General features: G+C 46.3%; 1 protein-coding gene across 1 annotated transcript in view; it reads left to right on the forward strand.

The window, feature by feature from the left end:
- dop1b (DOP1 leucine zipper like protein B) overlaps window positions 1-16,670 on the forward strand; it is a 124,456-nt gene that overhangs the window by 32,331 nt on the left and 75,455 nt on the right. Inside the window, 9 exon segments of the mRNA XM_033032433.1 lie at window positions 466-655; window positions 2,447-2,545; window positions 3,890-4,013; window positions 4,818-4,921; window positions 5,950-6,064; window positions 6,550-6,664; window positions 8,280-8,399; window positions 9,833-9,941; window positions 15,245-15,466. Of these exon segments, the coding sequence (XP_032888324.1) occupies window positions 466-655; window positions 2,447-2,545; window positions 3,890-4,013; window positions 4,818-4,921; window positions 5,950-6,064; window positions 6,550-6,664; window positions 8,280-8,399; window positions 9,833-9,941; window positions 15,245-15,466 (1,198 nt within the window).

The raw sequence follows: 16,670 nt of genomic DNA on the forward strand, positions 1-16,670 counted from the left end.
GTTTACAAGAATGAGGGGAGGACCTCATTGAAACGTACAGAATAGTGAAAGGCTTGGATAGAGTGGATGTGGAGAGGTTGTTTCCACTAGTGGGAGAGTCCAGGACTAGAGGTCACAGCCACAGAATTAAAGGACATTCTATTAGGAAGGATAGGAGGAGGAATTTCTTTAGTCAGTGGGTGATGAATCTGCAGAATTCTTTGTCACAGAAGGCTGTGGAGGCCAAGTCAGTGGATATTTTTAAGGCAGAGCTAGATAGATAGTTTCTTGATTTGTGCGGGTGTCATAGGTTATGGGGAGAAGGCAGGAAAATGGGGTTAGGAGGGAGAGGTAGATCAGCCATGATTGAATGGCGCAGTAGACTTGATGGGCCGAATGGCCTAATTCTGCTATCACATGATTTTATATGTGTATATAAAAAAAAAAAAATTTTAATCTCCCCTCCTTTCTCTTTGCTGGATGAAGAACGGATATCTTGCTGCAGAAGGTAATTCTCGTGGTGGGCCAGGAGATCTTCTATGGAGCGCTGTGGGGGAGTGTCATTGTGAGCCCTTCCATCCGTCTTCCCGCCTCTCTCTTCATCGTCAGCCACATCAACAAGTCTCTGCCGAGGAAGGAGCAGAAGTATGTGTTTGGCTCCGACCCTCGCCTCGCAGTAAGTCTGTTGCTCCAACCCAGCGACTCTTCTTTCTGTCGCTTCCTATTTCGATTATATCCTTAAATTCATCGTTCATTCATTCATCATCGTTGAAAGCATTAGCGACGCAGTGGTGCTGGTTCCCAACGGGAACGGTGACGGACGCACCACACATCTCCGTCCTCCAGTTCCTGCGGACTTCAGACGCTGGAAGTATTGGATTTTGGTGTGTGTGTGTTTTATCATCATTCCGTGCAATGCTGTGTACGAGAGTGATCGCAACTTCTACTGAAGTGTGGATGGCCGTTGGCTCGCTAGAATCTCATCCGCCCTTTGACAGGTCCTGCTTTCGGTCCTGCTGGGGGTCCACAGTCCCCTCCTCGCCTGGCAAACCAGGTGGGGGAGACGGTTTAGTCGCCCACTATCAGACCATGGAGCAGGTAGCACGGCATTACATGGTACCCGTGGCTGGGGGAACCCCCCCCCCCCCCCCCCTCGACCTGACCCAAAAATTGGGAGAATCAATAGTTCCCTATCATGAGTATCAAGGTATATATTTTTTAATTGCATTTTTTTTGCATGCAGATCAGTAAGATTATTGCCATTTGTGGGTCCAGTCGCAGTTTAGTTTATTGTCACGTATACGGAGGGAGGTACAGTGAAAAGCTTTTGTTGCGTGTGCTATCCAGCCAGTGGAAAGACACTACAGAGCACGCAACAAAAGGTTTTTCTCTGTACCTCGGTACAGGTGACAATAGACGTACATAATGCATGGAGGCAGCCCAGTGAGTCTGTATGCAAGAGGTGCCAGGTTTTTCCGCATTTCACTGTCCCGTGAAAGGCCCGTTGCAGCCGTCGCCTACATCCGGTCGTCCCGTCAACCGTTGTCCCTCTCCCTGCCTGATCACCTTTGACCTTTAACCACCGGGGACGCCTCCCACAGCTGACCTCAGCAGGTCAGGCAGCACCTGTGGAGGGAATTGTCGGGTGATTATTTTTTTTTGAGTCGGGACCCTTCAGCCTGACGAGGAAGAGTCCTGACCCCAAAAACAGTGTCTGTCCGATTCCCACATCGCCAGAGGCCCGGGTCCGATCCTGACAATGGGTGCTTGTCCGCATGGAGTTTGTATGTTCTCCACGTGTCCTGTGTGGATTTTCTCCCAAACCTTCGGTTTCCTCTCTCACTCCAAAGAAGTCTGGGTGTGTAGGTTAATTGGCTTGGTATAAATGTCAAGTTGTCCCTAGTGTGTGATGGGTAATGTTAATGTGTGGGCATTGCTGATCGATGGGCCGAAGGGCCTGTTTCTGTGCTGTGTCTCTAAACTAAACTAAGTTAAGATGCTTAAGAAGGAACTGCAAATGCTGGAAAATCGAAGGTAGACAAAAATGCTGGAGAAACTCAGCGGGTGAGGCAGCATCTATGGAGCGAAGGAAATGGGCAACGTTTCGGGTCGAAGAAGGGTTTTCGACCCGAAACATTGCCTGTTTCCTTCGTTCCATAGATGCTGCCTCACCCGCTGAGTTTCTCCAGCATTTCTGTCCAAGTTAAGATGCTGCCTGACCCGCTGAGTTCCCTCAGCACTTTGAGTTTTGCTCAAGATTCCTTGTGTCGCGATGAAGTGACGGGCGGTCAAATTCAAAGTAGCAAGCATGTGGAGGCTGGATTATAAATGCTGGAAGCTTGTTATCCATCTCCCTGGAGTTGTTCTTCGACAGATTGTGAGGAGTGGAGGTTGGGAAACAGGTGGAGAAAGACCATCTGAGACCAGGTTTCTCTCTAATCCATTGCTCTATTTCTTTGTCTTCTAGATGAAAGGGCTGTGTGCCTCTGTGCAGGATTCCAATGTCCTTGTGCAACGGAATACATTAGAAATTTTATTTTATTTTTTTCCACTTTGCACGTGCCTGGTAAGTGTTTAACACGTCCATTTTTTAAACAATCCCCACACCTGTTTCTCAGTTTTATCTTGGTTCAGTTGATTCTCACGTTTACTGAGGTGCAGTGAGAAGGTTTTTGTCGCCGTGCTGGCCAGTCACTGGCAAGACTGTACATGATTATAATCGAGCCGTCCACAGTGCATAGAAGCACGAAGAAGGGAATAAGGTTTTAGTGCAAGGTGAAGACGGATTAAAGAAAGTCTGTGGGTCTCAAATAGAAACATAGAAACATAGAAAATAGGTGCAGGAGTAGGCCATTCGGCCCTTCAAGCCCGCACCGCCATTCAATATGATCATGGCTGATCATCCAACTCAGTATCCTGTACCTGCCTTCTCTCCATACCCCCTGATACCTTTAGCCACAAGGGCCACATCTAACTGCCTCTTAAATATAGCCAATGAACTGGCCTCAACTACCTTCTGTGGCAGAGAATTCCACAGATTCACCACCCTCTGTGTGAAAAATGTTTTCCTCATCTCGGCCCTAAAAGATTTCCCCCTTATCCTTAAACTGTGACCCCCTTGTTCTGGACTTCCCCAACATCGGGAACAATCTTCCTGCATCTAGCCTGTCCAACCCCTTAAATGAGGTAGATGGTAGCTCAGGACCGCTCCCCAATCATTCTGAAGTAGATGCGCTTGTGGAAAGCAAGGGTGGCACGGTGGCGCAGCGGTAGAGTTGCTGCCTTACGGCGCTAAGGAGCCGGGTTCAATCCTGACCACTGGTGCTGTCTGTGTGGAGTTTGTATGTTCTCCCCGTGACCACGTGGGATTCCTCTGGGTGCTCCGGTTTCCTGCCACACACCAAAGACGTGTAGTAAGACGTGTAGTTGGCTGCTGTAAAATTGTAAATTGTCCCTAGTGCTAGTGTACTGGGTAATAGTTCGTTGGTGCAGACTCGGTGGGCTGTGGAGCCTGTTTTCATGCTTTATCATTAAAATCCAAAGTGAAAGGATGCATCATGATTCAGAACAGAAATTACTGGGAATTTTGTGCAAGGTAATGAAAATGTCAAGTACTGTAGTATTCGATGTTCAATCTTCGCAGCTGGGCCGTAAAGGATATTTTGGAGTTGTAAGTTGGAACTGATTGACTTGAAAGAAAGATGAGCAAGACTCTGCTTTATACATTGTACAACTATGTTTAGAATAATGTGGTTAAATTAACTGTTGATTGAAAATGATTTCTCAAGGATGTTTATTTGGTAAAAATGTCAGAGGCTTTTTTTGGGGAGAAAAAGTTGGAGATTTGCCAAAATGGTGCATGTTTTTACTTTAAAACCCAGTGGCTATTTCTCTTCCTCTTTATCTTCAGGATCCAACAAAATCAGTTATCCCGATGACCAGGGCAGAGATGGTGAACGTTCTCTCTGCTGCTCTTCATGCCATACTGAGAAGAGACATGTCCTTGAACAGGCGACTATATGCATGGCTATTGGGTATATCAAATAATATTTTTTGTACTCTTTTAAAAAAAAGAACTGCCTTTATTTGAAAACAAATCTATCTTCTTGATTTTCCTTGTCTTCCCTTTTGGTAATGATCTGGGTTGGTCTAGGGATGTATATCCTGCATTGCTTCCCTTCCTGACTTCCCAAGAAAAAGTTAATAAGATGCGCCGGCAAGGCGGCGCAGTGGTAGAGTCGCTGCCTTACAACGCCGGAGACCCCGGTTTGATCCTGACTATGGGTGCTGTCTGTATGGAGTTTGTACGTTCTCCCTGTATCTGCGTGAGTTTTCTCCGGTTTCTTCCCACACTCATACAGGTCAATATAACGACATACAGGTCTGTAGGTTAATTGGCTTCGGTAAAAATTGGAATTTGTCCCTCGTGTATAGGATAGTGCTAGGATAATACGGGGATCGTTGGTTGCCACATACTCGGTGGGCCGAAGGGCCTGTTTCCGTGCTGTATGTCTAAACTACCATTGTCGGGAAGCAGCGCTCCATGAACCAGATGCCGATCTGATGGGAATTCCGAATCATCGGATTATTGGAGTTTTATTGTAACATGCGCTCAGGAGAGGAGGTGCAGGTCAAAAGCTGAAACATGTAGCTTAGGCAGTTTAATTATGTTTTTTTGAGGCTTGTATCTTTTTCAGTTGTTGCTTTGTTGAAGTGATTTTTATCCCAATGCATTTTTTGTCAATATAATGTTTTGCCAACCAGCCAATAAAACCAGGATTGAGCTCATTTAGCTTTTGTGCGATGGTGACGATAATGGTCCACGTTGCTGGTTTCAGGTACAGATATCAAAGGAGGCATGGTGACCGCACACACGGACTTCTCGTCCGAAGATGAAGTCAAGACTTACTTTGAGGAGCATTCTAAGGACTTGTTGGTTCGAGTGAGTACATTTATTCTGGTTGTGCGAGTTCAATTTGGCAGCACTGATAGACTAAGTCACAGATATAGTTCAAATTGTCATAGCGGGTAGACACAAAAATGCTGGAGTAACTCAGCGGGTGAGGCAGCATCTCTGGCGAGAAGGAATGGGCGACGTTTCGGGTCGACACCCTTCTTCAGACAGGTTAGGGATAAAGATCAATGTTTAATGTTGATTTCTCTAACTTCAAGCATTCCCTCTCTCTCTCTCTCTCTATCCCTCCCCCACCCAAGTTGCACCAGCTTCTCGTTTTCACACAACAAACAGCTAACAAGCCCGTTTCCTTTATCTTTACTACTTCTTTGCATATCTTTCATTCATTGTTCTTTATCTCTCTACATCATCGTCTATATCTCTCATTTCCCTTATCCCTAACCAGTCTGAAGAAGGGTCTCACCCCGAAATGTCGCCCATGCCTTCTCTCCAGAGATGCTGCCTGTCCTGTTGAGCTACTCCAACTTTTTGTGTCTATCTTTAGTTGAAGCAGGTACTGTAACAACATTTAAAAGACATTTAAAAGACATTTGGACAGGTCCATGGATTGTCTGTTTTTCACACAGTGTGGTGAATCTCTGGAACTCTCTGCCACAGAGGGTAGTCGAGGCCAGTTCATTGGCTATATTTAAGAGGGAGTTAGATGTGGCCCTTGTGGCTAAGGGGATCAGAGGGTATGGAGAGAAGGCAGTTACGGGATACTGAGTTGGATGATCAGCCATGATCATATTGAATGGCGGTGCAGGCTCGAAGGGCCGAATGGCCTACTCCTGCACCTAATTTCTATGTTTCTATGAAAGCTTTAGAGGGATATGGGCTAAATTTGGGCAGGTGGGACTAGAGTAGATGGGGCACCTTGGTCAGCATGGGCAAGTTGGGCCAAAGTACTTATTTCTGTGGTGTATGACTCTAACTCTAGCTAAATCCCAATTGATCCTCCAACTGTGCTTGAGTGTGTTAACTGCTCATTGTGACCACTTTGCTTTGAACCGCAGGCATTGACAAAATCTTTGCAACAAGTCAACCCTGAACTTGATCAGGATCATGGACCTCAGGTGCATCTGAAGCCCTTCCGCATTCTAATCAGCCTGCTTGACAAACCGGATTTGGGTAAACCAGGACATGATTAATTTTGTTCTATTTAAAGTTTTAGTTTAAAAAGAGAGGGGAGGCTAGGAACGTGGAAAGACCCAGCTGATAGTGAAGGAGGAAACCAATAATACCCAAAATGAAGTTGAGTTGTTCACTCGAGAAGATGATTTAAAATATATGGGCACGGACACTGCAGGATGTAAGTCGTTGCTCTTAACGTAGTTGAGTTTTAGACTTAAAAAGCATTAAGACCTGGCAGAAAATTGGACCACAGTGCCGAGGATGCAAGTTGTTGTTGAGGCATGGTATGGATCGGGCAATGTTGGTGAATGGGCAGATTCCACTTGCGGGTTAATGGTGGGGCTTCTTGGCGCATTGGGTGCACGGTAATGGTGGGGGAGTGGGACGTTGACCGCCATTGGAGTGTGCAGCTCGTTAACCTGTCGATAGGCAACTGGAACACACCATTGCCCACCCCCATTAATTGCTTGTCTCTTTGCCAGGCCCACAGGTGATCGGGGACTTGCTGCTGGAAGTGGTCAGAGCTTTTTACTCCATCTGCAAACAGTTGCTGGATCTGGATGTCCAGTCAAGCCAGGACGAGAGTCTGATCTTAAGGTACGGATGATGCTTCTGCTGGAAGGCAAATTATTTAAACTGGTGGGGTGGAACATCTTCAAGTGGACCTGCTCCTGGTACTTAACTGATTTTATTTTCTATCCTTACTGCTTTAATCAGCATCTGGGTGTTGACAAAGTGATGTGTTTGCCATTTCTAGTCCACATTCTGGTTGTTCCTAAATTTTTCTCCAGTTTAGTTTAGAGGACCAGAGGACGTAGGTTGAAGGTGAAGGGGAAAAGATTTAATTGGAATCTAAGGGGTAACATTTTCACACAAAGCGCAGTGGGTGCATGGAACAAGCTGCCAGAGGAGGTAGTTGAGGCAGGTACTATCGTGAAGTTTAAGAAACAGTTAGACAGGTACATGGATAGGACAGGTTTGGAGGGATATGGGCCAAATGTGGGCAGGTGGGACTAGTGTAGCTGGGACATGTGGCAGGTGTGGGCAAGTTGGGCCGAAGGGCCTGTTTCCACGCTCTATGGCTCTATGTTCTCAAGAGTCAAGAGTGTTTAATTGTCGTATGTACCAACAATACATTGAAATTCTTATTTGCAGCAACATAACAAGCCTGTAAACACGATCATAGATAACATATAATAAACAAAACATATAAGAAATTCAATAAATCAATAATCTCAATACTAGCACAAAAATATCCAGAATCCTTAGTGCAACGAAAGATGGTTCATGGGCATAGGGTCATGCAGCACGGAAACAGGCCCTCCAGCCCAACCCCTCCATGCCGATCAAGTGCGGCACGGTGGCGCAGCATAGAGTTGCTGCCTTACAGTGAATGCAGCGCCGGAGACCCGAATTTGATCCCGACTACGGGTGCTGTCTGTACGGAGTTTGTACGTTCTCCCCGTGACCTGGGTGGGTTTTCTCCGAGATCTTCAGTTTCCTCCCACACTCCAATGGCGCACAGGTTACGTAGGTTAATTGGCTTGGTGAATGTAAACATTGGCCCTACTGTGCATGGGATAGTGTTAAAATGCGGGGATCGCTGGTCGGCGCGGACCCGGTGGGCCGAAGGGCCTGTTTCCGCGTTGTAAACTAAACTAAATGATGCCCCTTCAAAGCTAGTCCCACCTGCCCTGCGTTTGGGCCGTATCACTCTAAACCTTTTCCTATCCATGTACCTGCCCAAGTGTCTTTTAGTTGCTGCAGATCAAGTTTAGTTGGTTTTTGTAGTTCATAAGTTCTCGGAGCAGAATTAGGCCATCGAGTCTACACCGCCATTCAATCATGGCTGACGTATCTCTCCCTCTCAACCCCATTCTCCTGCCTTCTCCCCATAACCCCTTTACTATTCAACAATCTGTCAATCCCCACCTTAAAAATATCCTTTGACTTGGCCACCACAGCCTTCTGTGGCAATGAATTTCACAGATTCACCACCCTCTGACTGAAGGAAGTTCTCCTCCTCACCTTTCTGGAGGTACGCCCCTTTATTCTGAGGCTATGGCCTCTGGTCCTGGACTCACCCACTAGTGGAAATATCCTCTCCACATCCGCTCTAGCCAGGCCTTTGTCCAAGAACCTGATGAGTTTTCGAAAGTTTTAGTGCTTTATTTTGCAGAGTGAACGACAATCTTTTATCTTCCCCCTCCAGCAAAATGAAAGAGAGTAAGAATGCGTCAGAAGTGATAAAGACGGTGAACGTACTGATCAGCACGCTGAGCACGGACTACCTGTGGGATTACGTCACTCGGCTTTTTGAAGACTGCATCAGGTAAAGTTGGGTTGGATACCTTCTCCGAGGCAATGGGACGTGTGGTTTTTACTGTGTGCTACCATCTGTTCATAGTAAGTGTAGCAGGGATAAGCAAGGCAGAAACAGGGGACATGGGGGAGTGATGGAGCAAATGTCTGTGATAGGGAGAAGATCAGATTTATCAAGATGGTAATAACTTGCTTAAAAAATTGGCGGCTAGAGTCTGAAAGAAAATCCCCTGAATTTCTTTAATCGGAGGGTGGTGAATCTTTGGTATTCGTTGCCACAGACGGCAGTGGTGGCCTAGTCATTGGGTATTTTTGAAGGCAGAGATTGGCGGATTCTTGATTAGTAAGAATATTGGGGGTTATGGGGAGAAGGCAGGAGAATGGGGTTGAGAGGGAAAGACAGATCGGCCGTTATTGAATGGCGGAGTAGACTCGAGGGGCCGAATGGCTTAATTCTACTTCCATGACTTATCAAGTTATGAAACCGCAAAAGATCAAGGTAGGGCCATGAGGAAAGAGATGCAGAAGAAATCCAGATGGTGATTGCCAAATTAGCAGTAATCCAGATTACCGAATAGTGAACAGCATGGATAGAGTGGATGTGGAGAGGATGTTTCCACTAGTGGGAGAGTCTAGGACCAGAGGCCATAACCTCCAAATAAAAGGACGTTCCTTTATGAAGTACATGAGGAGAAATTTCTTTAGCCAGAGGGTGATAATTCTATGGAATTTATTGCCACAGAAGGCTGTGGAGGCCAAGTCAGTGGATTTTTTTTTTAAGGTGGAGAATGACGGGTTCTTGATTTGTTGGGGTGTCAGCAGCTTATAGGGAGAAGTCAGGATAATGGGATTGAGAGGGAAAGATAGATCAGCCATGGGTGAATGGTGGAGTAGACTCGATAGGCCAAATAGTTTAATTCTGCTCCTATGTCCAATGAATTTATGAAACCTTAAAAGATCAAGGTGGAGCCATGAGGAAAGAAATGGAGAGGAAATCTAGACGGAAGGTGAGGAGCTGTTCCTAGAACTTGCACGGGGCATCGGTGCAGACGTGAGGGACCGTGGACGTCCTCCACAGCCGCGTATGGCATCGAATCCCACGGATTCACCACCCTCTGACGAAAGAAATTCAGGGGGTTTTATCTCATATTCTCATGGCCAATTCTTTGGGTGGAGTGCGAGAGGGAAGTCAAGTGATGGGTGACTGGGACCCCGGGGGGGCTAATCCTGCGGACAGGGCAGAGGGGTGCTGCAAAACATCTCCTCTATTTGTTTTTCAAGTTTTTGATTGACATTTCTTTGTCTTTTCACGCATTCCTTAAATTTAAGCGATTGGGAAGGAAACTGTAATGCACAACATATTTGTTTTGAAGCTTCATGGAATCAAGTGTGCCTCTGATGAAATAGCGCGATGAATGAAGGAGGATGCTTTGTGACTTGCAGGAACAGATCTCCGCAGGTGAACCAGATGGAAGAAGAAAATTGCAGTCCCCCTCCCACTGTTGAAGAACTCTGTACGTTGTTGGTGTTCCTGTTAGAAGTCATTCCATTGGTATGTTGGCATAGATCAATCTTTTACACGCAAAAAGACTTCAATGGCTCCCTGTTCCCAGATAATTCGATTTTCTTCCTCTGTTATTTGTTGCTTGTTATGGTGTTTAATTCCATTTGGGCTGTTTAGAGCTTCCTTTGATCACGAAACAGAGATTCATTTAACCCGCTGAGTGGCTCCAGCATTTTGTTTCTATCAAGAGTCAAGAGTGTTTTATTGTCATATGTTTCAAGGCAGGGGTCGGCAACCTATGGCCCCTGGGCCAAAACCCGAAATCATCCGGCCCGCAGGCGTATTTTTGTTTCCGTAATTATCCGGCCCACCTGCTTCCATCATCTCCGGTACCTCCTGGGCCCAGACGCAAGGACGCCTGCGCTGGCGGTCGCAATGGCGGATCTGCGCCGACCTCTGAGCTCTGGCTGTACCGCATCCTGCGCAAAGCCGCTCGGCAAGGCCGCGCACATTTTGTGTCTGGATCAAAGATCCGCTCTATGATCTTTGGTCGGGAGTGGGGTTGTCCATAGGCCGGGGACGAGTCAGTATGAGTGGGGTCCTCGAAGGGGCGGGATCCATGTGTACAGGTGATAGATGTGGCCCGCCATCCGCTCACAGACATGCGTCCTGGCCCCTATGCAGAACAAGGTTGCCAGCCCCTGTTTTAAGGTTGCAAGGTCAGTTTATTGTCACATGTACCAAGTAAGATACAGTGAATTTCGATTTACCATGTTCAAGATAGAACAATGAAATTCTTACTTGCTGCAGCACAACAGAATATGTAAACATAGTACACTGTAAATAATATAATAACAATATCTTCAGTGTAAACCAGCATCTGAAGAGGTTGTAGTGGTAGAATTGCTGCCTCACAGCGCCAGAGTCCATGGTTCGATCCTGACTTTGGGTGATGTCTGTGTGGAGTTTGCACGTTCGTCCAGTGACCCGCGAGGGTTTTCTCGGAAGGGAGAGAGGAGGTGTGGGGACAGGTTGCATCTGCTGCAGTTGTTGGGGAAAGTGGCTTGGGAGGGTTGAATGGTTCTTTATTGTCACGTATGCATTGCACAGTGAAATTCTTGCGCCCACCGCCATACATTGGCGCCTTTTACAAGGGTTGCGTGGGAAGTGACGAGCGAACCAAGGAATTGCGGAGATAGTGGCCTGTGCGTAAAATAGAACGGGGTGAGGACGGGAAGATGTGACTGGTGATGGGATCACGTTGAATGCGGCAGAAATATTAGTTATGATATTGAGTCACCGTTAGTTTTTTCGTTTAGAGATACAGCGCAGAAACAGGCCCTTTAGCCTACAGAGTCCGCACCGACCAGCGATCCCCGCACATTAACACTATCCTGCACACACTAGGGACAATTTGCATTTATACTGAGTTGGATGATCAGCCATGATCATATTGAATGGCGGTGCAGGCTCGAAGGGCCGAATGGCCTACTCCTGCACCTAATTTCTATGTTTCTATACCTAGCCAATTAACATACAGTACATACCTGTACGTCTTTGGAGTGTAGGAGGAAACTGTAGATCTCGGAAAAAAACCATGATGTCACGGGAAGAACGTACAAACTCCGCACAGACAGCACCCGTAGTCGGGATCGAACCCAGCCTCTGGCGCTGTGGGGAAGCAACTACCACTGCGCCACCATGCTGTCCCAAGTTGTTAATGTTGTTGTACTGCTGTTTGTGGACACTAGGTGGCACCTCTCGGATTATCTTCTTAAAAATTACTCGCAATCAAGGAAGTAGCATTCCAGGATAATTTAGCAAATACTAATGGGCCAGAGCTGAGAATTGAGCAATTGCTAAGGTTTCTTTCAGTGACTGTATGTATAAATTCTCCAGTGCTGAGAGCTCACATTTAATGAATTTCTTTCTGGATGCATCTATCTAGGGCAGGGAGAGCTCATTCAGAAAGGAGAAGCCAGGAACTGCAGATGCTGGCTTACAAAAAAAAAAGACACTAACTCACTAAAAAAAGGAGTAACTCACTAAGTATGGGAGTACAAACTCCTTACAGCCAGCACCCGCTCTGTGGAGTCATGGACAGTCAAAGAGTCATACAGTGTGGAAACAGGCCCTTCAACCCAACTTGCCAAAACTGACCAACATGCCCCATCTACATTAGTCCCATCTGACTGCATTCCCTTCAATGGAGGGAATGGGAGAGGTGATGTTTCAGGTTGGGACCCTTCTTCAACCCTTTTTCACACAGAGAGTGGTGAATCTGTGGAATTCTCTGCCCCAGAAAGTAGTTGAGGCCAGTTCATTCTCTATATTTAAGAGGGAGTTAGATGTGGCCCTTGTGGCTAAAGGGATCAGGGGGTATGGAGAGAAGGCAGGTACAGGATACTGAGTTGGATGATCAGCCATGATCATATTGAATGGCGGTGCAGGCTCGAAGGGCTGAATGGCCTACTCCTGCACCTATTTTCTATGTTTCTATGTTTCAAACGGGTCCATCCTGTCATTACCTCCATGGATGACGTCTGTCCCGCTGAGTTCGTCCAGCACTTGGTGAGTTGCTCTTGGAGGGTTGTCTACAGAGTGTTACTGTACGCAATCATAGAGAAGGCTTGGCTTGGTCACCTCTCCAGTTGCCAAGGCCACTCTGTGAGAGATCCCAGTGCCAGACCCGGCCTCGCTGAAGAGCTGGGAGCCGGGCTGGAAGAAGGGTCATTAGGGTACAGTGACCCTTCTCCAACCCTCAACCACCAAGAGCCCCTCGATCTCTGTCCCCTCGTTTTCACACCATAGCCTTCTATATCTCTTGTTTCCCTCTCCCCGACTCCTAATCTGAAGAAGGGTTGCGACCCGAAACGTCACCCATTCCTTCAATCTAGAGATGCTGCCTGTCCTGCTGAGTTACGCCTGCATTTGTGTCTAACCCGATTGTGTTTATGTATGGTATGTCTGATCTGTTTGGACAGCAAGCACAACAAACCTTTTTGCTGCACCTCGGTACATGTGATAATAATAAGCCTTTAGACTTTAGAGATATAGCGCAGAAACAGGCCCTTCGGCTGACCAAATTCCTGCTGACCAACATTCCCATACACCAACGCTATCCTACACACTAGGAACAATTTATAATTTACCAAAGCCAATTAACCTACAAACCTGTATGTCTTTGGAGTGTAAAAGGAAACTGGAGAAAACCCAAACAGTCACTGACACACTCAGTCTAGACTGTACCCGTAGTCAGGATCAAACCCGGGCCTCTGGCGCTGTAAGGCAGCAACCCTACCATTGAGCCACTGTGCTGCCCCTATCAGTCACCTATCTTTTATCTCCATAGATGTCACTTGACCTGCTGAGATACTCCAACACTTTGTGTTTATCTTTGGCATAAACCAGCATCTGCAGTGTCTTGTTTCTAAACCTACATCAGGTTGTTCAAAGAGAAAATAAACAGAGTGCTGAACGTAATAGCTGCAGAGGAAGTGCAGAATTTTTTTTTTTTAAGTGCAAGGCTACAACAAGGTAGATTGGAAGATCGGAAATACATTCGCCACCTCGAGTGGTCTGTTCAGTAGTATAATAACAGCGGGGATGCAGTTTCTGAATCTGGTACATACCTCAAGCTTTTCTATCTTCTGCCTAATGGGAGAGGGGAAAAGAGGAACTGACCCAAGGGCAAGTCCTTGACCACATTGGCTGCTTTCCCAAGGCAGAATGTAGATGGAGTTGGTAGTGGGGGGAGGTTGGTTTGTGCGATGGACTCGGGTGCGTCCACAACTCATTGCTTTCCTTACTGTATTCATCGTGAAATGAGCGTTAGGGGCCAGTGAATCTATTGCATGTAATTTTGTCTCTCTGTTTGCTTACACTGGCTTCCCTCCACGGACCTGACTTCAGAAGGTACGATCCCTCAGCTAACTCCCACCATTTCCCTTGATGTTTCTTTAACATGAAAATAAGAATATTATTTTCTCCGTAAGAAATGTTCGAAAGATTAATAATTCTGATTATTTGTTTTTTTTATTCCCAGACCAAGGCAGTACAGCGTAGTTAATTATTAACCGGGTTAATTTCCGGGATGGCGGGACTGACATATGTTGATCGACTGGGCTTGTATTCACTGGAATTTAGAAGGATGAGAGGTGTTCTTATAGAAACATATAAAATTATAAAGGGATAGGACAGGCTAGATGCAGGAACAATGTTCCTGATGTTGGGGGAGGCCAGAACCAGAGGTCACAGTTTAAGAATAAGGGGTAAGCCATTTAGGACTGAGATGTGGAAAAACATTTTCATCCAGAGAGTTGTGAATCTGTGGAATTCGCTGCCTCAGTGGGCAATGGAGACCAATTCACTGGATGTGTTCAAGAGAGAGTTGAATATAGCACTTTAGACTAACAAAATCAAGGGAGAAAGCAGGAATGTAATGTAATGTTAAAATTGTACAAGGCATTGGTGAGGCCAATTCTGGAGTATGGTGTACAATTTTGGTCGCCTAATTATAGGAAGGATGTCAACAAAATAGAGAGAGTACAGAGGAGATTTACTAGAATGTTGCCTGGGTTTCAGCAACTAAGTTACAGAGAAAGGTTGAACAAGTTAGGTCTTTATTCTTTGGAGCGCAGAAGGTTAAGGGGGGACTTGATAGAGGTCTTTAAAATGATGAGAGGGATAGACAGAGTTGATGTGGATAAGCTTTTCCCACTGAGAGTAGGGAAGATTCAAACAAGAGGACATGACTTGAGAATTAAGGGACAGAAGTTTAGGGGTAGCATGAGGGGGAACTTCTTTACTCAGAGAGTGGTAGCTGTGTGGAATGAGCTTCCAGTGGAGGTGGTGGAGGCAGGTTCGATTTTATCATTTAAAAATAAATTGGATAGTTATATGGACGGGAAAGGAATGGAGGGTTATGGTCTGAGTGCAGGTAGATAGGACTAAGGGAGAATAAGTGTTCGGCACGGACTAGAAGGACCGAGATGGCCTGTTTCCGTGCAGTAATTGTTATATGATTATATGAATGGGGTACTGATACCGGATGATCAGCCATGATCATCCAAATTGGTGGTGCTGGCTCGAAGGGCCGAATTGCCTACTCCTGCACCTATTTTCTATGTTTATAGATGTTTTTGTATTATTTGCCCATTCTCTAGTTTAGCGTCTTATGTTGATTGGGAAGGAATAAAACAGACACCTGTTGAGACTTGGAGAAGGGATTGGGTGAATGTTTTGTAGTTTGGTGCAATGGTGTGGGAATGAGCAATGTGTTTGTGCTCTGTTTTTGTCCATGAGTTTATTACTGAGTAATTTTGAACATCATTTTTCGTTGACGTCTTCAGGAACTGTACACTGAGATTCAGACTCGGTACCTCCCTCAGATGCTGTGTCATGTTGTCCGATGTTTAATGGAGCACATGGACAGCCTGAGTCTGCAGGAGCTGACGAAGAGCCTGAAGATGTGCTGTGCGACGCTCTCCAAAATCCAGCTGCCTGCGGCCTTCATGGACACGGAGGCGGGAGGGACCGGGGAGGTCGAGTCGGATGGTGGGAGACCAGCCGAGGTACGGTCATAAATGATAGGAGCAGAATTAGGCCATTCGGCCCATCAGGTCTACTCCACCATTCAATCATGGCTGATCTGTCTCTCCCTCCCAACCCCTTTCTCCTGCCTTCTCCCCGTAACCCCTGACACCCGTACCAATCAAGAATCTATCTCTGCCTTAAAATATATCCACTGACTTGGCCTCCACAGCCTTCTGTAGCACTGAATTCCACAGATACATCACCCTCTGATTAAAGAGACTAAAGATTAAGGTTTGGACACCTGGGGTGTCAGGTCAAGGCCCTTGGTTTGATCTTGGATGTGTGAGAGAGAGAGAGAGAAAGCTGATCTCACTAGTGTCGCTGGTGTTCTTAAACAATGGATTTGTTATAAATCTGGTGGAAACATGTTCCACTTCCATTCGGTTTCAGCCTGGTACCTCTTGGAACTCCTGCTCAGAATGGATGGCTGTGCATTCTCAGGCGTACGGCCCTTTGGCCCCTCTCATCCATGCCTCCCATTGCACCGAAAATACTAACCCCACTTGAATAGATACACTTCAGAGTGTCAAGTCAAATATCCTCAATTCCCATATTATGGTTTCAAATTCCCATATTGTAATTTCAACACACTATAATTAGTAAAAAGAGTTATTAACTATGGCTGCTTCAGGGTGCTTACAAGATGTTGCAATTTAAATGTATTTATATTGGGGGAAGGCCAAGAGACATTAGCGACCTTATAGACCCTGGGCAAGTGTTTGCTTTATTAGGCACGGTGGCGAAGCGGTAGAGTTGCAGCTTTACAGCGCCAGAGACCCAGGTTCAATCCTGACCCTGGGTGCTGTCTGTACGGAGTTTGGACGTTCTCCCTGTGACCATGTGGGTTTTCCCCGGGTGTTCCGGTTTCTTCCCACACTCCAAAGACGTACAGGTTTGTTGGCTAATTGGCTTTTGTAAATTGTCCCTAGTGTGTGTAGGACAGTGTTAGTGTGCGGGGATCACTGGTCGGCATGCACTCGGTGGGCCGAAGGTCAGTTTCAGCTCTCCATGAACCTTCTGAATGTTCTAGTCGGCAGGGCAGTACTCTGCATATCGCCAACTTGGACAATTTTCCATTTTTTATCAAGCCAATTAATAAAGGCAATTTAACTACAAACCATATAACAATTACAGCACGGAAACAGGACATCTCGGCCCTTCAAGTCCGTGCCGACCACTTAT

This window comes from Amblyraja radiata, chromosome 14, assembly GCF_010909765.2.
Source record: "Amblyraja radiata isolate CabotCenter1 chromosome 14, sAmbRad1.1.pri, whole genome shotgun sequence".
Taxonomy (NCBI): domain Eukaryota; kingdom Metazoa; phylum Chordata; class Chondrichthyes; order Rajiformes; family Rajidae; genus Amblyraja; species Amblyraja radiata.